This window comes from Dasypus novemcinctus, chromosome 26 (genome assembly GCF_030445035.2).
Source record: "Dasypus novemcinctus isolate mDasNov1 chromosome 26, mDasNov1.1.hap2, whole genome shotgun sequence".
In the NCBI taxonomy this organism is placed as follows: domain Eukaryota; kingdom Metazoa; phylum Chordata; class Mammalia; order Cingulata; family Dasypodidae; genus Dasypus; species Dasypus novemcinctus.
The window spans coordinates 48,025,533-48,048,621 of record NC_080698.1 but is presented as its reverse complement, the minus strand read 5'-3'; the positions used below and the strand labels follow the sequence as shown (position 1 = coordinate 48,048,621).

At 53.9% G+C, this 23,089-nt stretch overlaps 2 protein-coding genes across 7 annotated transcripts; both read right to left on the bottom strand.

The window, feature by feature from the left end:
• Positions 1 to 64: 64 nt before the first annotated feature.
• Positions 65 to 12,418, bottom strand: IL17RC (interleukin 17 receptor C). Of its 6 annotated transcripts, XM_071212221.1 has the most exons (20): positions 12,253 to 12,418; positions 11,787 to 11,860; positions 11,455 to 11,476; positions 11,103 to 11,255; positions 10,754 to 10,828; positions 10,557 to 10,666; positions 9,542 to 9,653; positions 9,179 to 9,223; positions 7,556 to 7,695; positions 6,806 to 6,865; positions 4,007 to 4,061; positions 3,743 to 3,924; positions 3,593 to 3,643; positions 2,645 to 2,690; positions 2,367 to 2,488; positions 2,095 to 2,154; positions 1,560 to 1,608; positions 966 to 1,061; positions 799 to 837; positions 65 to 699 (listed from the first exon to the last, which is right to left on the bottom strand). In XM_071212221.1, exons 1-20 carry the CDS (start codon positions 12,323 to 12,325, stop codon positions 89 to 91), a joined length of 2,175 nt encoding a protein of 724 aa, XP_071068322.1. In that variant the 5' UTR covers positions 12,326 to 12,418; the 3' UTR covers positions 65 to 88. The 6 variants fall into 6 exon arrangements, with proteins under 6 accessions (XP_071068322.1, XP_004452736.3, XP_004452737.3 ...); XM_004452679.5 differs by lacking the exon at positions 12,253 to 12,418 and having other exon boundaries at positions 11,787 to 12,147; XM_004452680.5 differs by lacking the exons at positions 799 to 837; positions 12,253 to 12,418 and having other exon boundaries at positions 11,787 to 12,147.
• Positions 12,419 to 13,403: 985 nt separating this feature from the next.
• IL17RE (interleukin 17 receptor E) lies at positions 13,404 to 23,089 on the bottom strand. The gene is given in 19 exon segments (XM_012523017.3): positions 13,404 to 13,534; positions 13,537 to 13,578; positions 13,581 to 13,813; positions 13,815 to 13,986; positions 14,394 to 14,491; positions 14,565 to 14,620; positions 15,136 to 15,158; positions 15,161 to 15,203; positions 17,667 to 17,749; positions 17,752 to 17,803; positions 17,980 to 18,033; positions 18,119 to 18,166; positions 18,247 to 18,314; positions 18,317 to 18,394; positions 20,292 to 20,333; positions 20,336 to 20,353; positions 21,233 to 21,304; positions 22,653 to 22,799; positions 22,907 to 23,089. Coding segments are annotated over 19 exon segments (1,542 nt in total). The 5' UTR covers positions 23,052 to 23,089; the 3' UTR covers positions 13,404 to 13,466.

Genomic DNA, 23,089 nt, shown 5'->3' with positions numbered 1-23,089 from the left:
GTGGTACCGGCGCGGCTGGCGCGCCCGGCCGCCTCTGCGCAGGGAAGCGCGTGGAGGCCACGGATAGAAAAATAGCTTCCGCCTTTATTCAGGTCCCGCCCCCCGCCTCAGGTCCCACCCCGCGCCCCGGCCGGAAGCGGCTGTCCAGCACTGGCTGAAGGGCCCGGGACACGCGCTCCACCCTCTCCGCGTGTCGCCCGGTGCGCGGGGCGCCGGGCCCCTGCAGAGCTGCCAAGAAGTCGGGCAGCTGCGAGGGCAGTGAGAAGACGGGCACGGCGCGGAAGAGGGCGGGCACGGCGCCCGGCTGGAGCAGCCCGTCGAAGCAGGCCCCGACGTAGCGGCCCGGCGCCCGGCCCTGCAGGAAGTCGGGCAGCACGCAGTTGAGCGAGGCGGCGAAGGCGTCGTGCGGGGCGTGCGCCGCGGGCACGGCCCCCCAGTCCTGCAGCCACTCGCGGCACAGCGCCACGGCCCCCGGCGAGAAGAGCAGGACCACCACGCCGCCTTCCTGCAGGGTCTGGCGCCGCTGTGCGTGGAACCAGGCCAGAGGGCCCTGCGCGCTCAGTTCACGACGGTTCCACAGGTCCACGGCCACGCGCAGTGGCAGCTGGCACAGCGCCGACGCCAGCGCGCCCACCAGACGCTCAAAGCCAGCGTCGTCAGCAGAGTAGAGGAGCAGAGCCCGGCGGCCCCTGGCGGCCGCTGCAGGAGGTACAGAAGGGGGACCAGGAGAGAGGTTAGATGGCCCGAGGCCCGGCCCGCTCGGGGCGGCCCCCCCGCTCGGCGCTGGCTCACACTCACCCCCCGAGCGGACGTCCTCCTTCAAGAGCCGCAACCACCCTGTCAGGGGAAAGGGGCGGAGGCAGCCTGTGACGGCCGCTGCCGCCCCTTCCTGGGGAGCTCCCTGGCCCACTCGGTCCTGCCCCTGGGAGTGGTGTTCCTAGGAGAAGGCTACAGGAAACCCTCACCTTTCACGTGCTCCTTGTTGAAAAGGAGGAGGAGGAGAAGCGCAGCGGCACAGAGTAGGCAAGCCAGCCACACCAGGGCCCAGCGCTGGTGGGTGTCTGGAAGAGCAAGGGGGAGAAGATGAGCTAGGTAGAGATCTCACTCTTGCATCCTCCTTCACAGAGGAGAAAAACCGAGGTCTGAGGCAGGATAGAAACAGATCCAGCTACTTGGGTGACCTTGGATAAGTGATTATATCTCCTTTCACCTAGATCAGCCTTCAAAGTTCAACTCTAACCTTTCCCTGAGCCCCTCACCCCACCTAGGACTCCTAGGTCAAGTTCCTGTTACAGGCATTCACAGCAGTGGACACTCTTACTTTGTCGTGCTTCCATAGCTCACATTTATCTAAGTGATCGGCCAATGTCCCTAGAAAGGGTTGGGGGTAGGGATTGTACTTTGGTGATCCATGCAATCCCTTCATCCCTTTTTGAATGAAGGATTCATCTGAGCCCAAGGAAGGACAGGGTCATTGCACATGCTGCCCCCAGGGGTGATCCCTGCCAGGAGTCCAGCCTCTGCGACAAGAGAAGACAGGCTGTTATTATAATACTCACATTTGTCCATGGGACAGGCCCATAGTGCTCCCACGCCATCGTTCCACAGCTGTAAGACACAGACAACTAAGCACACAGCCCTCCACTTGGTGTTCAATACCCCCCAAGTTTTGGCCGGCCTGATCTCCTAATTTCCAGCCTCTGCTCTGCTCATTTCTCCCACACAGCAAATTCCTGCCAGCCACTCTGCCTTTGCTTCTGCAGTGCCTACTGCCTGGAATGTGCTTTCCCCCATGCCAGATAGGGCCCATCGGAAGAGACCCTTCCTGGACCCCAATACTTAGCACAAGTGGGTGTGATTTTCTATCTACTGGTCTCTAGCCAGCCAGAATTTATTTTACTCTTAACCTTCCCTGGGCTGGACACAAAAGCAGAACTAGATGGTGTGTGGGAAAAGGGAAGTGAGGTGGCCCCTGCCTAGGAAGAACAAGAGTTTCCCTGGTGCCCTCCACTCTGCTCGGTGCAGGGAGAGTCTGGGAGAGACCGAGGGCAGGATTTTAGAACTGTGACCAGGGCCCTCCTGCTGCCTACTCACCTGCACACACTGGCCTGACTGCAGGTCCTGTAGTAGCTGCTCTCCAAGGCGAGCTGCCCTCTGCCAAGCCAAAGGGGGAGGGGCTGTCACCTTAGGGTGGCCACTGGAGAAGACCACCAGACTCCAGCCACCACTGAGGGCAGGGTCCACCGCCCCAGAGACTAGCACAGGGCCTGGCACAGAGGAGGGGAAGTTGGATGGAGTGGACAGTTGAAGCCAGGTTGGACATGGAATTGGACAGTTCTATGGAACAGGGTCCCCCCAGCCCTCACCGTGGAGGCCCTGCTGGGCAGTGGGGTGCAGCCACTTAGTTCCAAGGCACAGAATGATCTGTTTTCCTGGGGGCCTCGTGTCTCCACCAGCAGCATGTCATCTTTGAGGGGCCCCAGGGAATCTGGAAGGGGAGAGAGACCGCTCTGAGTGAGACTCAGCCTTTCCTGGGGCTGCCACAGGCCTCTTCCCCACGCTCTGACTCTCACCCCAGAAGCCTAACCTCCAAGGTTCAAGCCATTGCAGTGGCCCGCCCCAGCCTCCCCTAGGCCCCACTCACCAGCCCACAAGCACTCTTGCAGCTCCAACTTTTCCCAGCTGCTCACCTGCTCAGAAAGGGGCCAGGGTTAGGGGGGCTGGGAAAATCGAGGGCCAAGGCCAGAAAGAAGAGACAGGGCAGAGGAGGCCCTTGGGTTGGGGGCTCTGTGCTCTGGGCCGGATCAGGCAGATGTGGTTTCTGGGTTGGGTAATTAGGAAAGTTACTTCACCTTTCTCAGCCTTGTGAAATCATGTGTGCTGAAGCTCTTGACATGTCCTATGAAGCACTTTACACATTTCCATCTCATCTAACTACCTTCTGGAAGAGGCCTCACCTGACCACCCCTCTTAAAATCACAAGCCCAATCCTGCATTATCCTAGCCCACCTTTACCCATAGTATTTATATGCAATTGTAACATACTGTGTAATTTACTTATTTCTTGTTTATTGTCTATTGTCTGCCTTTCTCCATTGGACTGTACATGCTGTGATGATGGGGACATTGATTACTTTTGTTCACTGGCACATTTATCCCCACTGCCTAAAACAGTGCCTGACACACTGTAGGCACTCAAAAATACTTTTTGAATAAATTAACATCTTTCTAATCACCTTTTGAAGTTGTTGAGCAACCCATTATACAGGTGGGCAAATCGGATAATGATAGCAATAATATAAATATCTAATATTTATTGAGCACTTAGACTAATATAACCCTCTTATTTAAACCTTCTAACTCTTTTATAAAATAGAGGAAGAGACTGACGTTCAGGTAGGTGAAGTGATTTGCCCAGGATCCCAGCGCTGCTAAAGTAAAAGGTGGAATCCCCTAATCACTTTGCTCTGGGGGCCCTCAGGGGTGACGTAGGTCGGGTTGGTGACTGGTCTGGGGGTCTGCGCCGTTCCCCGCCCCCGGGGGTCTGCGCCGTTCCCCGCCCCCAGCCCGGCGCTCTGGCACCCTTCCTCACCTGGACACAGAGGTTGGGATGGCCCTTCAGCAAAGGGAGATCATGCGCCTCCTGCGGAAATAGGGAGCGGCATGGGTGGGGGCATGCACGGAGGGCCCCTGGGCCCGCTGCCCGTCCCCCACCCCGGGCGCCGCTCGCCGTCCCGCTCACGTCCACGGTGACGTTCTCCCGGGCCAGAGGCGGGACCAGCGGCTGGCAGGGACCGCCGGCCGGCGCCTGCCAGCACAGCGCGGCCTCAGCGGGCAGCGGGCACGGCGCGTCCAGCCGCCAGCCCCGCGGGGGGAGCAGGCGCAGCCGGGCGGCTCGCCACAGGTTCCGGTGCGCACGCGGGTCTGCGGGGAGAGGGGGCCGGTCACAGCGCGCCCGCCGCCGCCGCCTGCCCGACCCGACCCCGCCGGGCCCTGCGCCGCTCACCCTCCCTGAAGGGGCAGACGCTGGTCCTGACCGAGTCGGGCTCCAGGGGCCACACCTGGAAAGGAAACGACTCCACTCAGGTCAGTTCAACCCAGCCAACCCTCCCTGATCATCTGCCAGTGCAGGCGCTAGGGATGCACTGAAGCAACCGATATTTCACAAGCACTGGCCCAGGCCTTTTGCTCTTTGCAAAGCACACATCTGTTCTTACAACAAACCCCTAGCACGCCAGGCCCTGGTAAGTCCTTCATGTGACAAATTTTTAATGAGTGTCTACTATGTCTCAACACTATGCTAAGCACTAAGGACATTCAGTTCACTCCCCAATAGCTCTCTGAGCACCTACTATGTGCCAGACGCTGTGCTAGGTGCCAGGGACACATTTAGTCTTTCAATAGACTATTTTTAAGAGCACCCACAACGAGCCAGGTTTGTTGAATAAGTTAATATTCAGCACTTACTCTGTGGCAGACATTGTGCTCGTCCATGAGAACATTAAAATCGCAGCAAACAGGGAAACGGACTTGGCTCAGTGGTTAGGGCATCCATCTACCACATGGGAGGTCCGCGGTTCAAACCCCGGGCCTCCTTGACCCGTGTGGAGCTGGCCCATGCGCAGTGCTGATGTGCGCAAGGAGTGCGTGCCACACAGGGGTGTCCCCCGCGTAGGGGAGCCCCACGCGCAAGGAGTGCGCCCATAAGGAGAGCAGCCCAGCGCGAAAGAAAGTGCAGCCTGCCCAGGAATGGCGCCACACACTAGGAGAGCTGACACAGCAAGATGATGCAACAAAAAGAAACACAGATTCCCGTGCCACTGACAACAACAGAAGTGGACAAAGATGTAGCAAATAGACACAGAGAACAGACAACCGGGATGGGGGGAGGGGAGAGAAATAAATAAAAATAAATAAATCTTAATAAAAAAAATTGCAGCAAACATTTCATGAGCATCTGTTATGTGGCCTATTTCTTTGCTAGGCATAGATTCATTCATTCATTCAAGCGTTTAATTAGCACCCCCAATGAGCCAGGCCAGCACTGTGCAAGGCTTGGGGAATTACTTAATTTGAATTAGATATGATTTCCTTGTTGCCAAGAAACTAACAGTTGTAGTAAGGACAAAACATGTAGATAAATTAATAAATCAATTGCTTATTCCAGAAATAAGCATCTTTTATTGAGCATCTTTTGTGTGTAAGAAGAAAAAGGAAGTGATAAATGGGCAATGAAAGAAAGAATAAGTGCAAAGGGAGTTTGGAGATAGGAGAGGCCAGGCAGTTGGGGAAAAGCTTTGGCAAAGAGTTTGACATTTGAGCCTGGAGAATTTGTGTGGAGACAAGGCAAGGGCACTCGAAGTCGTGGGAACCACCTTAGCAAAGGTGCAGAGTTATGTGTACTCTAGTAAGTAGTGCCACTTGGATGAAATAAAGTTGAAAAGTTGGGGTGTGGGGGATGTAGCAGTTTGGAATTATTTATGAATTCCAAAAGTAGATACTGGATTATATTTGTAAACGGGTTTGTTCCTCTGGGCATATTAGATTGTATGAACTTCAGAGGTTCACTTTCACTTGATTAAATTATGATTAGGGCTTTGATTGGGCCACATCAGTAGGACATTGAGTCCCAGCCCCTTTGGTGGGTGGGGACTCATAGTGAAAACTACAGCAGAGGAGCTAGTGGGAGTTTTTGGATGCTGGAGCTGCAGGAAGTGAACACACAGGAGAAGAACAGAGAGGAATAGAGGCGGCTCCACAGACATGGCAGAAGTCCCGGGAAGAGAGAGCCTGATAGTCCACAGCTGACCTTGTGGAGAGACCAGAGCAGCTGAGCCCTGGGAGGGAGATGAGACTTATCCAGCCTACAGCTGACATTGGAAGGAGCTGGGACCACAGAGCCTGAAGAGGAAGAAGAAGCCTGAACCCTCACAGACGTTGGCAGCCGTCTTGCGCCAACACATGGCAACACTTTGGTGAGGGAAGTAACCTATGCTTTATGGCCTGGTGACTAACTGTGAGCTTCTACCCCAAATAAATACCCTTTATAAAAGCAACAGATTTCTGGTACTTTGCATCAGCACCCCTTTGGCTAATACAGGGGTCATGAGGAAAATACAGTGGAAAAGGTTCAGTTGGGGGCAGAAAAGGAAGCCCAGACCAGGGAAGCAGTGCGAGCGGAGGTGGGTCAGGAGGTTATTGAAACCGTCCAGATGAGAATTGACAGATGCTCCAACTGGACTGGGATGGAAAGGAGGGGGAAAGAGAATGAGAGACCAATTAAATGTGCACTCAGAAGGAGGGGGAAAAGTCAGCATGTATCGACCTGGATGTGGCACACTTTCTTGTAACAGCCTTAGGAGGTTGGTGCTATTGTTATTCCCATTTTACTCTTGAGGAAACAGACTCAGAGAGGTGAAGTGACCTGCCCAAGATCACACGGCTGGCTAATGGCAACAGCCAGGGTCAAACAAGTCTGAGTTCATAGCTCACGCTCTGCGCTCCAGGGGAGCACAAAGGAGATTGGAGGAATACAAGAAGGCTTCAAGGAGGAGGTGACACCTGAACTCTGAACGTGAAGCACAAGTAGGAGTTGTGTGGCTGGAGAATCAGGAAGCACATTCTGGGTATGTAACAGGCAGAAGCCAAGGGAGAGCAGGTGTCAAGAAAGGGCCAGCTACCCCAGGGAGACAGAGTTTCCACCTCGAAGAGAGTGGAGGATGGTGAGAACAGGAAGGCGGGGGCTACTGCCATCATCGGCCCCCCAATCCTCTTCCTCCAGAGCCCAGATGGACTCTGCTCTTACCTGAATACAGAGGCAGGGAACCAGGTCTGTGTGGTTCAAGGTAATAGTCTGCGGCCCAGTCTGTGAGACAAAAAGAAGAAGGGAACTTAGAAAGTTAAGGAGGGAAGCAGACTTGGCTCAACGGATAGAGCGTCCACCTACCACATGGGAGGTCCCTGGTTCAAACCCAGGACCTCCTTGACCCGTGTGGAGCTGGCCCATGCGCAGTGCTGATATGCACAAGAAGTGCCCTGCCACACAGGGGTGTCCCCCACGTAGGGGAACCCCACGCACAAGGAGTGCACCCTGTAAGGAGAGCCGCCCAGCGCAAAAGAAAGTGCAGCCTGCCCAGGAATGGCAGCACACACAGAGAGCTGACACGACAAGATGACGCAACAAAAAGAGACACAGATTCCCAGTGCCACTGACAAGAATAGAAGTGGACCCAGAAGAACACACAGTGAATGGACACAGAGAGCAGACAACTGGAGGGGGGGCGGGGATGGGGAGAGAAAGAAATAAAAAAATAAATCTTTTAAAAAAAAGAAAGTTAAGGAGAAGGAGAAAGAGGCCTGGAGGCCAAAGTCAAGGAAACCAGAGTGATTTCCTACTGCTTGTCACCTGATATCTGAAATGCCCCCACCAATATTTCTTTGCTTTGGGCATGGGTTGCTGTTTTCTTTTCAAGGATATCTTTTAATAAGGCACTCGCATCTTCAGCATGGGCCCCAGCTGGGAGTGAGAATGAACTTGAAGAGGGAAAGGCCTCACCAGGTTTCTTTGCCACCAGTGTTTTGGGGGGCCAGAGGCCTGGTTCCAGTACAGAGAGAGGCCAAAGCGCTGCTCTTCAGAGACATCCACCACCAGCTGCACATCGTCACCGTCTGCAGACACGTTGAGCCAGGGCAGGGCTGGTGGGGGCGGCAAAGAAAGAGGGGGGCAACTCTGACTTCCTTCTCCTCTTCGGCACAAGCAAGCCTGGGCCACACCTGCTGACTGGCCCTTTGGTGTTTACCCCCTGGGACATCCCTAGAGCGCAGAGCCTCTATCCCCATCTCAGACCAGGCTGTCTCCAGCAGCCTGCCCCGGGCTGAGCCCAGAGAGGCTCCAGGATTTGGGGGACAACTGTTCTCCCTGCTTCTCTCTCTACAACCAGAAGGATCTTGCTACCATTGTAAGAAAATCTTTCCCCTCTGCTTAGAATCCTCTGATGGCTCCCCATATTACTCCCTGTAAAAGTCAGAGTCCTTAAAATGGTTCGTGAAGTCCTACTCAGGCAGCCATGGCCCCTCCGACCCATCTCCTGCTTTTGTCCTAATTACTCTACTGCCAACATACTGGCCTCCTCACTATAACGCAAACACAGGAGATACTCTCCCGCCTCAGGCCCTCCACACTGGCTGTTCCCTCTGCATGGAACCCTCTCCTCCCGATACACAGATGGCTCCTCCCTCACCTCCTCCAGGGCCTTGCTCACTGCAGCGAGGCCATCCCTGACTCCCTGAAGCCTCCAAACCCCCACCCTCCTCCCCTGCGTTTCCCCATCTTGTACATCTTACATCTCCACGGGTTTATTGTTTGTCCTCCCTCACCCCCACCCCAACCCCCACTCCCCACTAGAATGGCAGCTCCGCAAGAGCAGGTATTTGTGTGAGTTTTGTTTATTGGTTTATCTCCTTGCCTAGGTCATAGCGATTACTCAAAGTTTGTCAAGGAAGTGAATTAATGTCTACTGAATGAATGAAGAAATGAAACATATGATGTGTACCTGCGTCCTCAAAATGCTAGTGCTAAGTAGTCTTTAATGGGTTACCAAAGAAGCAGCCCAAGTTTAAGTTTAAAAACAAAAAACAAAAAAGAAAATGAAGTAGAAGTAGTTAAAAATCCAAGTGTTTATATCGTCATCTGGGTGATATTTACACAGATGTCCATATGTAAAAATTAATCAAACTGGATACTTAGAATTAGTTCACCTTGTATATTTATGTATGTTTTATCATAATAAAAAAGAAAAAAACATTAAAAAATAAAAATTTAAAAGGAACAAAAAATCCAAATAGTGGGATCATGGGGAAAATATCAGAACCTTGACTTTCTTAGCTTTTATTTTATGGTTTAACATTATTTTTAATTTTGATTTATGGGGGAACCATAATCTTGACAATGGTTTGGGTCTCTAGATATTCCTGGCATCAGGCAAAATTTGTCACAAGGAGTGAGAGATTAGCCTTAATATTGCCAGTGCTGGGCACAGAGTAGGAGCTACTGCACTCCCTGTCTGATGAATGATTGAATGAATGAATGAATGAATGAGCCCTGGAGCAGACTCCAAGAGTCCTCACACTCCAGACCCTGCCCCTCCCTCCTCCCAGCCCCGCTGGCTCTAGCCCCTACCCCAGCAGCTCTGGATGCTGTCCCGGACTTCGAGCCCCCTGCAGTCTGGAGAGAGATCACAGAAAAGCCTCCGGTGGGGCTGGGGGCCAAGGAAACAAGGGAGGGGGGCAATCCAGTGGTGGGAGCACTGGGAAGGGCTCCCTGTCCCCTAAATGCCACCCTCATCTCTCCAGTGCACAGAGTGCCTGCCCCAGAGGCTGGGGAAAGGAGGCGTGAGGAACCGACTCCGGGGAGGACAGGAGGTCAGACCCCTGCCTGAGAACAGAGGGGATTAGGAAGGAGGCGAGAGATTAGGAAGGTGGCCAGAGGGGGGAAGAGGCTGGGAGGCCAGGGCTGGGGCCCGGAGGCTCCGGGAGCACTTACCAGGCAGCTGCTGCGTGAGGTTGAGTTCCTTCTGGTACCTGGGCTGAGTGTAGGACCAGAGTCGCACCTCACTCCCCAGGGCGGCCTCGAAGCAATCAAATACTACGGAGCCCTGCGAGGAGAGGAGTGGGGGCGAGACTGGTGGTGTGGGGCTCAGGATCCAGGCCAAGAGCTGTGCACCCGTCTGCCCACCTCCCTCAACCATGGACATCCTTCTGCATGGCCTGGAATTCCACCATGCCAGTTTCCTTCAAGGGTCCCCAGTTCGAACGCAAACACCCTCGTGGGGGTGGCAGCAGTGGCTCCTTGAGCCCCTACCGCCACTCCTGCTATCCTAGAAGACCTGGCCAAAGCTAAGGTGATCAGACTCCCCGATACGAATACGGGAAACCTCTCCCCACAGATCTTGTTCTCACATCTGGGCCTCGGTGGTCCTCACGACTTGTGAGGCCGGCCAAGCGGCACTCTCCAGTTTTCCAGATGAGAGGATCTTGGCTAGCGGCTGGAGGGGAAGTCAACCATCTGAGTGACTTGGCCCCAGTAGAGACAGACCATCCAATCCTGTGTAGCCCCGAGGCAGGGAGGACTCCCAACTCCCTGAACCGCGGTGCAGCCATAGTATGGTGGGCAGGGCAGCAGTCCAGGGCCAGAGAAGTGGACCCAGCCCACAGACCTCCCCTCTCAGCCTCAGTTTCTTTACCTGGAAAATGGGGTAATGATAATGCCTAGTTCATGGGTCGTTTTGAGGATTACAAAATAAAAGAAAAATTAAATTGACTGATGCCCTGTAGTGCTGGACATTATACCAGAATCAACTCGTTTAGTTCTCACAACAGCTATATGAAGTAGAACTATTCTTATCCCTACTTTAGACAGGAAAACTGAGGCTCCAAGGCTGAAAGGGCTTGCCCGCGGTCCCACGGCAGAAACAGGACTTAAAGAGATGACAAATAGGAAAGCACTTTGTAGATTTCCATCTTTAGAAGGTGGGTGTTAGGATGATGATTGTGCATACCACAGACTGACCGGGCCGCACGAGGACAGCGGGCACTCGCACCTCCAGCAGGACACAGCGGGCCGTAGGGTAGGCCTGGAAGGAGAGCACGACTTGGGCCTGGAGAGAGGCTGTGAGCAACAGGGCAGGGGCGGGTCAGGCCCAGGGCATGGCAAGGCCCTGGCGGGAGGAAGTTGGGTCAGCCAGGTTCTCCTCACCGTTCCTTGGCTCCCCTGCCTCTGGGTCAGCTGCTCCTCCAAAAGTTTCTGCATCTTCAGGCTCTTCCCAGGGCCCTGGAAGGACCCAAGAGCAAGGACCCAGTCAGGACCTCTTCTCTGGGCTGGCTTTGAACTTGGCTTCCTTCTAGAAAGCCCAGTGCTGGGGAGCAGAGGCCAGCCCCGGGGCCTCACAGGTGGACGTGGAGACCAGACCAGCCCGGGGGGTCCTGAGGCCAGTGTCCTCCAGGAGAACACCAAGGATGCCCAGCGCTGCCCAGCAGACGGCCATCATGCCCACCCCGGACATGTTCACGGACCCTCCTGCACACCTGCAGGAAGACTTGCTCACCGTGCACGGCCAGGTGAACAGCCACGCGCACGCAGAGGTCACAGTCGGTCTCCTGATGGCACCTCAGCACCAGCTCGGTCTGCAGGCGCGTAGGCACCAGCACGGGGCCTGGGGCGGGCACGATGCTCCCGGGCAGGCAGAATACGTCACCACCTGCACGAGAAGGGCGGGATGGGAGCTGACACTGTTCGGAACCCAGGGTTCGGCTGCTCCTGCCGCCTCCATGGGACCAAGGAGCTTTGGGCTCTGCCTGGGCCAGGGGTGGGGTGCGGCGAGAACATGGAACTGGGACAGCTCCCCTCCCTTCGCCAACCTGTGAAGTGCTTTTCTCAATCAAAGCCAGGATACTCACCCCAGAGGTGGCAGGAGAGACCCTGGGAGGAAGGAAAAGGTGAGTCAGAATTTATGCCTCCAAATCCAACTACCTTTCCCAACTAGAGACACCCCCCCTCATCGCTTTCCAGTGCTCCCTACTCTAAACCCCTCCAGAAGACGGCAGACCCCGAGGCTCTCATACCACCCCCTCCACCCATTCTTCTCTTCCCCCATCCGCACCAGACAGACCAGCCAGGGCGGTTATGGCAGTGGCGGCAGTGACGGGAGGACGGGAGGCAGTCAAGGACCCTGCCGGGCCACAGACTGAACCCTGAACCTTTCCTAACCCTCCAGAGGCCCCAGACTCACCGGAGAGCACCGGGCAGTGTCCTGAGACCCCTCAAGCCTTTCCAGAGAGAGGGCCCCGGGGCTGCGGCCCAGTGCTAAGGAGAGAAGGAACCAGGACACAGGCATCTTCCAGGCACCAGGTGGCAGCCAGGCCTGAACCCTGTCCTGCCCCCCCCAGAGGGGGGGCAGACACCCCACCACTGCCCCCCCCTCAGCCCGGTGCCTGTGGGCAGCAGGGGCCGGAATCCCTCCCCAGCCCGGTCCCGGCACTGGGTGGGTTGCGCACTCCCTCTCCCGGGGAGTCCGGCCTCCAGTCCCAGTCCCAGCCCGAGCGCTTTCGTTTTGGCTCCCGGCAGGCAGCTGGCTGTTCCCGCCCCCACCCTGTCCCTCCCACCAGCACCAGCCTGGAAGCCAGCAGCCTTGGACGAGGGTGGTGGCCTCTCCGCCTCCTTCTTTCCCCCTCCTCCTCCTCCTTCTCTGCTGACACCTGGCTGGGAGGGGCCCCTGGAGAAGGTAGCAGGCTTGTCTTGGCTGAGTAAGGAAGCCCTTGCTGAATGCATCCCAAGGCCTGGGCGATCCTGGGCCACGTCCACTTCCCACGTGACTCCTAGATATAGAGCACAGGATCCTGTGGCCCACCAGGTCTCTCTTACTGAGCACTCCAGGTCCCCTCACACACACACACACACACACACATTGGGCCTCAGTTAACCCTCGTGGGGCAGGACTGCTAAAGGAAGGGACAAAGGGCATCAGAAAGTGGGCTTTTTGCCACTACCTCAAGTGTGGTATTGGGGGAAGGAACCCAGGACCTCGAGCCAGGCAGACAAGCATCCCATTTGTACTTTTGCCACAAGCTGGGACAAAGGATATTCCATCCTTCTCAACCTCGGTTTTCTCTCTTCTCTTGGGAGAATAACTATAGCATCCAAGGAGATTCCCAGGCCCTCTTTTGTATTTCCGGAGGCATTGCTTGTGAGAGCAGGAGGGATTCGGAGTGGGTGTGGACATGGAGGATTTGGGCACATAAGCTGATGTATAACAACCCCTAAGCGGCCTCCAACACCGACCCTTCGCCCCACTCAGAATCACAGCCGCACCAGAGAAGCACGTCGTGTTTCTTAGCTTTTTCTAGCTCATTTGCTTTTATTCATCTGCCTGGCTCTTGGTCTCCACGGTCCCACCTTTGTTTCCTGCACAACCAGGGCCAAAGCCTCTTTTCCTGAGTTCAGAGTCCTCCCTCCCTCCCCATCTGGGCAAGGTCAGGAAAGGAGGATCACTGACCCCCAAGAGGTTTTTCTCAACTCTCTGATCCAAGCCCCTTCAGAAGTGGTACAGTTCCTGCCTCCCCTACCCCTGTCCCACCCGGTCCCGCCTGGACTGGAGCTTATGCACCCTGCTGCCTGGAATTTTGGAGAGACAAGGGAGCTCCCCCCGCCGCAGCAGGACTGGGGTTAGAGTTTCTCAGGAAAAGAGTCAGCCTGGGCCTGAAAGGCAAGGTCAGTGTGAGGAGGAAGGGGACACAGGCACAGGCGCAAGGCAGGGCTGGGCTGGGAGGAGAAGCGCTGCTCCAGGCTGGGAGGAATGGAAGGAATCTCAGCCCGTAGTCCTCATGAGGGACCCCAAAGACCCCAGGGTAGAACACGCATTTCGGGGTTCCAGCCAGGGCCCCAGAAGTCTGAAGTTGCGGTGGAGCTCTGCTCAGCCTTGGACCCCAGGTCTGGCTGCCTTCCGTTCCAGCTGGCGGCACAGGGCCAGGCGACCCTGTAGGCACGGCGGGGCCCGAGGCGGCCCCAGCTCGTGGCTCCAGCCGAGGCCGCGCGTCCTGTGCCCGCAGCAGCCGTGGCAGGGCGCGCGGCGTTGGGGGGATGTCGCCCCTGGCGCAGAGGCGGCTGAAGCAGGCCCTACGCAGCAGCGGGCGCCGGGAGGCGCTCAACAGGGCGCACAGGGGCGCGGCGCGGGGGTCGGGGCCGCGGGCCAAGCCGGAGCCGCTCCACGGCAGCAGCACGGTGCCCCGCTCCTGCGTCACGCGCGCCCGCGCCGCGCCGCCCCGGCAGTGGGCCCACGCGTGCCACGCGCGTCCCCTCCCACAGGTCCCCGATCACGTCGCGGCCGCCGCCCAGCGCGGTGCGCAGCGGGGCAGGCAGCGCCCCCACCAGGCGCCGCTGTGCTCCTAAGTCCGCGGCCGGCGCGAGCAGCACTGGTCGTGCGTGGTCAGCGCCTGGGGCGGGACAACGGAGTCGGGGTGGGGCGCTAAGGGTCGCGCCCAACCCTTCCTGGCCCCCACGGCCACAAGTAGGGCGCCCTGGCAGCCCCTTCTCGGCACTGGGGGTGTGTCCCTTCCTGAGGGAAAGCGCCAGGTTTGGCAAGGGCAGTGCAGGCTGGATTTCAGTCCCACTCACCCCTTGCGCAGAGTATTAGTACAAAGAACCTGCAGAGAGGGCACTTTGCCCCTCTACAGCCATTTCTGCTACTTGTGGGCCTGAGGCTCACCCTTTTGGGTAGCAGAGAGCTGAGGGCAGTGGCAGGGCCACAGCCCTTTGGGAAGAGAGCCAGATCAGGGGACCCGTGGAGGACAACTAGACTAGGAGCTGGGCAGATCTGCAGGTTACCCCCAGGTGAGCTTACCTGGCACTAGGCCCCGGCAGGAGGGTACCAGAACAATACCCAGCAGGGTGGTGAGGGCCAGCGGTGCCAGTATCAAGAGCCCCAGGCATCTAGAGAGACTAGTCAAGCAGGGTGAGGCCAAGCCTCACTCCTCAGGGCCCAGCCTCCCTCTGCCCACCCCCTCCCAAGCACTCACCATCTGGACACAAGATGTGCTTCCAGGCAAACTGGACATCTGACCGCCACACCTGAGGACACAAGGCCCCCCCGCCCTGTGAGCCAGGGAACCCCTCTCCCAAGGAGAGTTGAATGAAGGATGGAGGTGGAGAAGGGGAGTCCCCACTGGGTAGTAAACTCCTTCAGCATGGTTTGTGTCTGGCCTGGCACAGAACAGGTCAGGCATTGCAAATTCAGGTGTGACAGGAGTCAGACTCATAAAGAAAGTTCACAGAGTTGGCCACAGGGACCACGAAGACCTGGAGAACACAGGGCCTGAACGAAGCTTCAGACACCACTGAGCTCCAGCTCATTGTCACTGGGCTGGAGTGTGGGCCAGCCTGCCAGGTTTTGATTTTTCAAGAGAAGTCAGATATCCAGTTTGTTTTTAAATGACATGTTCCAATATTTAAATAGCCCCAACTAATTCCAACTGCAGACACTGTGCCGGCTAAAGCAAACATTTTTGCAGACTGGATTCACCCTGTGTGCCAACTGTGGACCAGGTGCTGGGGAGTATGCATAGGAGGAGGATAGGATTCCTTACCAGGACACAGTCCCCCGACCTCAGAAGGGAATGATGAGGTCTAGTGTCACTGGGCTCAAGCCCTGGGTCTGCAGGAGCAAAGAGCAGAATGACTGTCCCATAGGGACAAATACGGCTCTGACTAGCCTGAGTCTTTGCTCACACTGTTCCTCCCACCGTCTCCCTCCCTCCAAATCCTATGCAGCCTTAAGCCCAAGTCCCACCTCTGACAAACAGCCTTCCCCGACCCCCTCCAGCTCTCACTGATCCTTCCAGATCTGAACTCCTGCTGTACAGACACTCCTATTAGGCAGGCAAGCAGGCACTACTCTGCGCCAAACCCTGAGGGAAACAGGTTGACGCAGATATCGGCCCTGTCCTCCAGCAGCTCCCAAATCAGGGATGCAAATTATATGCTGTCTTCCTGCACTGTTCTGCACAACTGAAGAGGTAAGTTTCCACCAGAAAGAATGAACGTTGCAGAGTCAGGAAACCTAGGTGCAGGCTTTACAGTCACTTTTGTGGTTCTTTGCTGTGGGATCTTTCTAGGGATGTGTATGTGGGGGATAATAATCCCTATTTTACTGGGTTGTTGAGAGCATCAAATGAGAATATGAATGTGAAAGCCCTTTATAATAAACAGTGCAAGGTATATTCATTTATTCTATTAGAAAGTGAACTCCTTAAGAGCAGAGACTGTCATGGACTTCTTTTTTATTTATTTATTTATTTTTTATTTATTTCTCTCCCCTTCCCCGTGCCCACCCCCCCCCCCCCCAATTGTCTGCTCTCTGTGTCCATTCACTGTGTGCTCTGTGTCTGCTTATATTCTTGTCAGCAGCACCAGGAATCTGTGTCTCTTTTTGTTGCGTCATCTTGCAGTGTCAGTTCTCTGTGTGTGCGGCACCCCTCCTGGGCAGACTGCACTTTTTTTTGCAATGGGCGGCTCTCCTTATGGGGCACACTGCTTGTGTGTGGGGCTCCCCTATGCGGGGGACATCCCACGTGGCACGGCACTCCTTGCACACATCAGCACTGTGCATGGGCCAGCTCCACACGGGTCAGGAGGCTCTGGGTTTGAACCCTGGACCCCCCATGTGGTAGGTGGATGCTCTATCCATTGGGCCAAATCCGCTTCCCTGTCATGGACTTTTTTTTTTTCAAGATTTATTTATTTATTTATTTATCTCCCCTTCTCTCCCCCCGCCCCCAAACCCCGGTTGTCTGTTCTCTGTGTCTATTTGCTGAGTCTTCTTTGTCCGCTTCTGTTGTTGTCAGCAGCACGGGAATCTGTGTTTCTTTTTGTTTCGTCAACTTGTGTCAGCTCTCCGTGTGTGCAGCACCATTCCTGGGCAGGCTGCATTTTCTTTCGCGCTGGGCGGCTCTCCTTACGGGGCACACTCCTTGCGTGTGGGGCTCCCCTACGCGGGGGACACCCCTGCGTGGCAGGGCACTCCTTGTGCGCATCAGCACTGTGCATGGGCCAGCTCCACATGGGTCAAGGAGGCCTGGGGTTTGAACCGCGGACCTCCTATGTGGTAGACGGACGCCCTAACATCTTCCCCCTGTCATGGACTTCTGTATCTCCCAGGGCCTGATGTCGGGTGGGCACAGAGGCACTCAATAGAAGCAGGTTGAGTTGAACAGAACGGAGTGCTGTCTACAGTGAGGATACGGCTCTGCCCTGCGTTGTGGGTTCTGGCCAGGGAGCTGACCACAGTCTCCATCCTTAGGGAACCCCCCTGCCACTTCCACCTCCAAGCTTGTGAGCAGGCACTGAGGCGATGATTTTCAAATCATGGCTGAACTGAATAAAGGTGTTTTTCCCCAGCTCACAAGCAACTGAGTTAATGGATTTAACTCTCTCAATTTTAGGTTATCCCACATGAGTTTGTCTTAAATCTTAAGTGTTCACTACCTTCTGTCTGCTTGGGAGCCTCACAGAATGCAAACAAATAAGCTACAAGTAAGCATTTCAGAGAGAACTGGAAGGAGTGAGCCATGCTTGGCTTTGTGCTGTGGTCTTGCAGGTGTTTGTGATTTTTATATCAGATACACAGAAGACAGTCTGCTAGTGACACTGTTCTTAATCCACATAACAAAGTTAAATCTGTCAATAGTTTGCAGTATTCTGCAAAGAGCACTTCTGCTCCCAGAAGCTTTCTTCCTGAGATAGAGAACATCTGCCCAGGTGCCTTGTAAAGACAGGAGGGTGGTGAGAGAGGACTGCTGGATTCAAGGGAATGCATCCATATAAAATGTGGGTAGGCCAGAGAACAGCTGAGGTGGGAGGGCCAATCTGTTGCTTCTCCTTATCCTAGGATATTCAGAAATGGAAAAACTTAGCATTGGCTCTGTCAGAGAGCCACGGCTGACAGAAAAGCCTGTTGAACAGAGAGGCTGATCAAATAAATACATTAAGGAGATGATAGAAGTCAGAGATTTGCTTGCCTCCACCTGCCCAAGTTCTGTCTCCAGGTGGTGACAAAGAGTTTGGGGCTGTGCTCTGAGCAAGAGGACCTGGTGGAGACCAAGCCCTAGCGTGGCCATACCTGGCTAACACTGTACACGGGGGACAGCAAGCTTTCCTGTCCTGAGCCTGGGTGACTCCAGGCAGCACTGAAGGTGGCATGCTCCTCGAGGAGAAGTGAAGGATCAGCCGATGGGCCTGGGTATCCATGCTCACGTTCTAGGATGGGGCTGCCAGGGGAGTGGGCAAGGGCTCATCCTGTGAGAGGCTGTTTGTGAAAGGTGACAGGAGCTGGGCTGCAGCCAACAAGGAGTCCAGGCAGAGCTGGGGTTTGGCTTGATCACAGTTGCGTGAGGGTGAAATGGAGGGAGGGGATCCCCTCTGGGGTCCCTTACTGGCTTACCAGTCCTGTGGGGACACTAGATGTGGCTGCTGTTTCCAAAAGAGAACTGAGAAATGCAGGATGGAAAGTCAGCCTGGGCCGATCAGTGGGGAAGCAAGCATCAGGCATCACCCACTATTCCTTGTTTGTACCTTGAAGCAGAGCTGGGGGTGCAAGTCCACCTTCTCCAAAACATACCACTGTGATGGGAGAGGGGATTTCATCAGAAGTTTCCTAGGCCCAGCCCTGCCCACCCACATCCTGGAGAGACCTGTCTCACCCCCTCTGACTCTCGAGCCGTGGCATCGGGGAGATCTCCACAGAGGGAGGCCTCCAGCTTCGTGGGTGGTGCAGCTTCAGGGCTGTAAGCACCTGATTGTGCTGGCTCTAGTCAGGAAAGTGCACTGACTTCCAGAAGTCCGAGCCATCTGGGTAGGCAGCAAGGTCGGAGGGTTAGGCCTAGGGAGGCCTCAGCACTGCTTTAGCCCCCCTTGCTGCCCCATCCCCGGGCTTTCAGGAGAGATGTTGTGAATGTGCCCAGCATAGTTCCTAGTCTATCTGGTCTTTCCCAGTCCTCTTGTATTACCTTTCCTACTTAGCCGTCTCCTCTCCTTCTTAGGCCTCCACTCTGGTCATCTCCTCACTATACACCAAACTCAAAATCTTCATATCTCTGCTTAGGCTACTCTTGGGGCCAGGAATGCCACCCCCTTCCTTCTCTCTTTCTAAATCCTGCCCATATTCTGAGCCCCAGCAAAGGTGCCATATATCTCTGCTTAGGCTACTCTTGGGGCCAGGAATGCCACCCCCTTCCTTCTCTCTTTCTAAATCCTGCCCATATTCTGAGCCCCAGCAAAGGTGCCATGTCCTGTAAGGAACTTTCTCTATCCACTCAGCCTTGTGGTCTTCTCCCTTTCTTTCTTTTCTTTTTTAACGATTTATTTATTTTTATTTATTTATCCTCCCCCGCCCCCCCGTCTGTTCTCTGTGTCTATTTGCTGTGTCCTCTTTGTCCGCTTCTGTTGTTGTCAGCGGCACGGGAATCTGTGTTTCTTTTGGTTGCGTCATCTTGTTGTGTCAGCTCTCCGCGTGTGCGGTGCCATTCCTGGGCAGGCTGCACTTTCTTTCGCGCTGGGTGGCTCTCCTTACAGGGCGCACTCCTTTTGCGTGGGGCTCCCCTACGTGGGGGACACCCCTGCATGGCAGGGCACTTCTTGTGAGCATCAGCACTGTGCATGGGCCAGCTCCACACGGGTCAAGGAGGCCTGGGGTTTGAACCGTGGATCTCCCATGTGGTAGACGGATACCCTAACCACTGGGCCAAGTCCGCCACCTCCCTTTCTTGAATTCATGCTTTAGCCCTTAATTATAACCCTACTGTGATGGGTAGGCTAACATGTCAACTAGCCAGGTAATGGTGTCTAGTTGTTTGGTCATGCAAGCACTGTGCTAATTGTAATACAAGTACATTTACAGGCTTTAATCATCAGTAAGTTTACTGCATAGATGGCCGATTACATTTACGATCAACCAGGGAGACTGCCATTAGCAATGAGTAATGTTTTATCCTTTTTAAGCTGAATGCCTTAAAAGGGGAAGTAATTTCAGCATTCAGAGAGAATTTCCCAGCTCTAGCGTCACTTGGGTGCTCATCAAGGACCTCCATCAGATCTTCATCAGAGACCTTGGTTTGCAGCCTGCTTGCAGAATATGGAGTTGTGTATCTCCACAGAATTTTACAAAATCTCATACTATTTACAGATAGAGAACCCTGACTAATACACCAGCCCTGCACCGTAGGCTTCGTGCTATTGATTTTCATGTTTGTGTTTTGTGTCTTTTCTCTCGAACTTGAGGACAACAATGTGCATCCAGCACTTTTAGAGGTCACCAACCGCTTTCACATACATTTAATTCAAGCCTCACAAACAATTTGAAAGTAAGACAGGGCAAGTATTATTATTCCTATTTTCCAGGGGAAAACTGAGGCTCAGGGAAGAATAAGTGGCAGAGCTGGGATATGAGCCCAAATCTCCTGGTCCATTTGCTTAAGACCTGTGTCTTAAGATTACTGTGTCTCATATTTCTGAACCTCTCACAGAACCTAGAACAGTATTAAGTACTCTCTGACTTATTGGCAGACTGACTGGTAGACATGGTAGCTAGATCATTTGCCCTTAGCCCCCACTGGCTCCAGGAAAAGTGCCAGCAAACCTTCTGGGAGCTTCCTCTAACACCATGTGAGGTATGTGTGTGTGTGTGTATGAGGTAGGGGGGAAACAGAGAGAGGATATGCCTGGATAAGAGCTCATCTGAGTAGCTCACAGGCTTCAGGCCAGCTCTTGAAGAGGCACTTTTTCCATCTACAGTGTCCTCTTGTAGGATGCCTGAGGGAAAGGGAGAGTCAGTGGAGTAGATTTTGCTACATCATTCAGACCTAAACCTCATCCTGGCTTTCCCTTTCCCTGATGAGGCTGTCTCAACTAGCAGGGCACTGAGAATGGGGAGGAATGCAGGATGTGGGGAAGGATGGGTGGTGCGGACATTTGGAGGAGGAACTCCAGAGTATAAAGAGAGACGAGCAGGTGAGGGGCTGACTCGCCTTCTCCCCTGGGAGGAATACCCATCCCCAAAAAGAGGGAAATCATGAGGTCCACACTCCTCACCTTTTAGGCTTCTATGCCTCATGCTTAGTCATTCCCAAGATACCCGATGCCCTGTGTTGGTCCCTCAACCTGGACTGCCTAAATCCCCTACTGCTCTCCAACCTGGCACTTGCTCAATGCTCTGCCAGCACCCTCCTTTTCCTCTCCTCCAATATAACAAGATCCCTGCCTCTTCTGTCTAGTCCAAAGAAGTCTTACTGATAGGCACCTCAAACTTGTAAGGAGAGAAGGAAGGCTGCCCTGGAGGGTTAGTGGGGGAAAGGCTGGGGGACACATGGGCAGTGGGGGCAGTGGCCACGCAACCCCAGCTTGACTCCCCAGAACTCACAATGAAGGCAGCTGTCTATTCTACCTACATGAACTGAGACCAGGTCTGGACCAGGGAAAGCCTGCATGTGGGTGGGGCTGAGATTGGAGTCACCTCAAGGATGCCTTAATTCAACAGGACCCTTTCATCTCTGACTCAGTGTGTGGCTCTCTCATACATTTTGGTAACCCCAAGTCCTTTTTAAACCTGAGTTACTGGAGATGTGCTTGAACAACTGCAGTCTCTGGGGGCTGAGGCATGGAGCCATGGACAGCCCATACCTTTTCCAGTGCTCACCTCTATGCACAGACAGGGCAGAAGGAATTCATAAGGCAGGTCTATAGTGTGGCCACCAGACACGATTTCTTGTTGATGAAGTAGCAAAAGGAGAGAAGAAATGTTTAAGAAAGGGTATAAGGATTCATGGCAGGAGGAAGCTGGGGCCTTGGCCAATACGCCCTACTTTTCCTCTTATATGAGACTTAGCTTTTCACCAAGGAATTTCCTCACAGGGCTCTCTGCTCTGTAATCTAACCATTTGCTATAGGTGTCTCAATAAATAGGAGTGGGGGAAAGAGCTAGGGAAAGGAATATCCATTTACTGAGCATTTATTGGGTTGCCAGGCAGGGTGCTAGATGCTAGAAGCATTTATTCAATCAATTAAACAGCAGCATTTCAGTAATCTTTTAAGGCAGCAACACTATTTTAAAAATGAAGAGAGCTGAGGCCCTCAGGAGTACATCATTGGTTTCTGAAAATGTTACCAGTTGTGTATAGGGGCATCTGTTACAACTGGAGGTTGGTGTGGGATGTTCAAGACCTGGGCTGGGAGAATGGGTATATACCGAGAGGTATGAACAAAGGTTCAAAGGGAGGGAGATAAAAGAGTAAAGGACAACTGTGACAACTTTGTCATTTTTCTAAGGAAGACAACCTTTTGGGAGAACTAAAAAGCTTCTTTTTTTTTTTTTTTTGATTACTAATCTCACATATACTTTATTTTTTAATGTATTTTTAATTTATTTTTCAAAGATATATAGATCATACAAAATATTACATTAAAAAAATATAGGGGGAAGTAGATGTGGTTCAAGCAACTGGGCTCCTGTCTACCATATAGGAGGTCCAGGTTTCGATGCCCAGGACCTCTTGGTGAAGGTAAGCTGAACTGTGTAGTGAGCTGGCCCATGTGGAGTGCTGGCCTCCTGTGCAGAGTGCTGCCCCACACAGGAGTGCTGGCCCACGCAGAAAGTTGGCACAGCAAGATGATGCAACAAAAAGAGATAAAGAAGAAAGACAATAAGAGATGCAGCAGATCAGGGAGCTGAGATGGTGCAAGAGAATGATCCTCTCTCTCCCACTCCAGAAGGTCCCAGGATCGGTTCCTGTAGCCGCCTAATGAGAATACAAGCAGACACAGAAGAACACACAGTGAATGGACAAAGAGAGCAGACAACAGGAGGGTGGGGGTGGGGGATAAATAAATCCTATATATATATATATGGGTAAAAAGCTTTTTAATATAACTTGAATTACATGGAAGGTCCCTCTCACTGGGAATAAATCCCATATCCATTTCTCTGCTAGTAATTCATGATGAGGTCATGGACCATTACTTTCCCCCTCTGAGCCTCAGTTTCCCCATTTGTGCAATGAGTAGGCCTCTTTTGCCCCAGCACAGTGATCTGGTTTTTGGAAGGGGATGAGGGCACTCCATATCTGGGCATCAAAGGGGCTGCTCAGGTCTTCGCACTCCAGTGCCTATTGGTGACAAAGATGCACAATGACCTCAGGGCCTGAAGGAATGGTCACCCAGATGGTCTGGCCTTCAGGCAGCAAATCAAAGGAGAACTCAGGCCCTGGAGACAAAGGGGACCTGGTGGCCTTGCTTCATGTCCTTAGCCTCTTAGCTTAACACCCGCACCACTGCTAAGCTGAGCCGTCTTCTGTCACACCTCATGTTTACCACCAAGCCTTTGTGAATCTAGCCTGGGGACGAGAGCTTCCATTGCCTCTAGATCCAAAGGATGGGTCCTTTTAGAGTGCAGCCCTTTGTGGGAGATGTCTGGTGGGGGGATGGAGATGTAATAGTCCTTCTCAGATAGCAGCATTCTCTTTGTAGGCAGAGAACAAGGTAGGCCTTATGCTG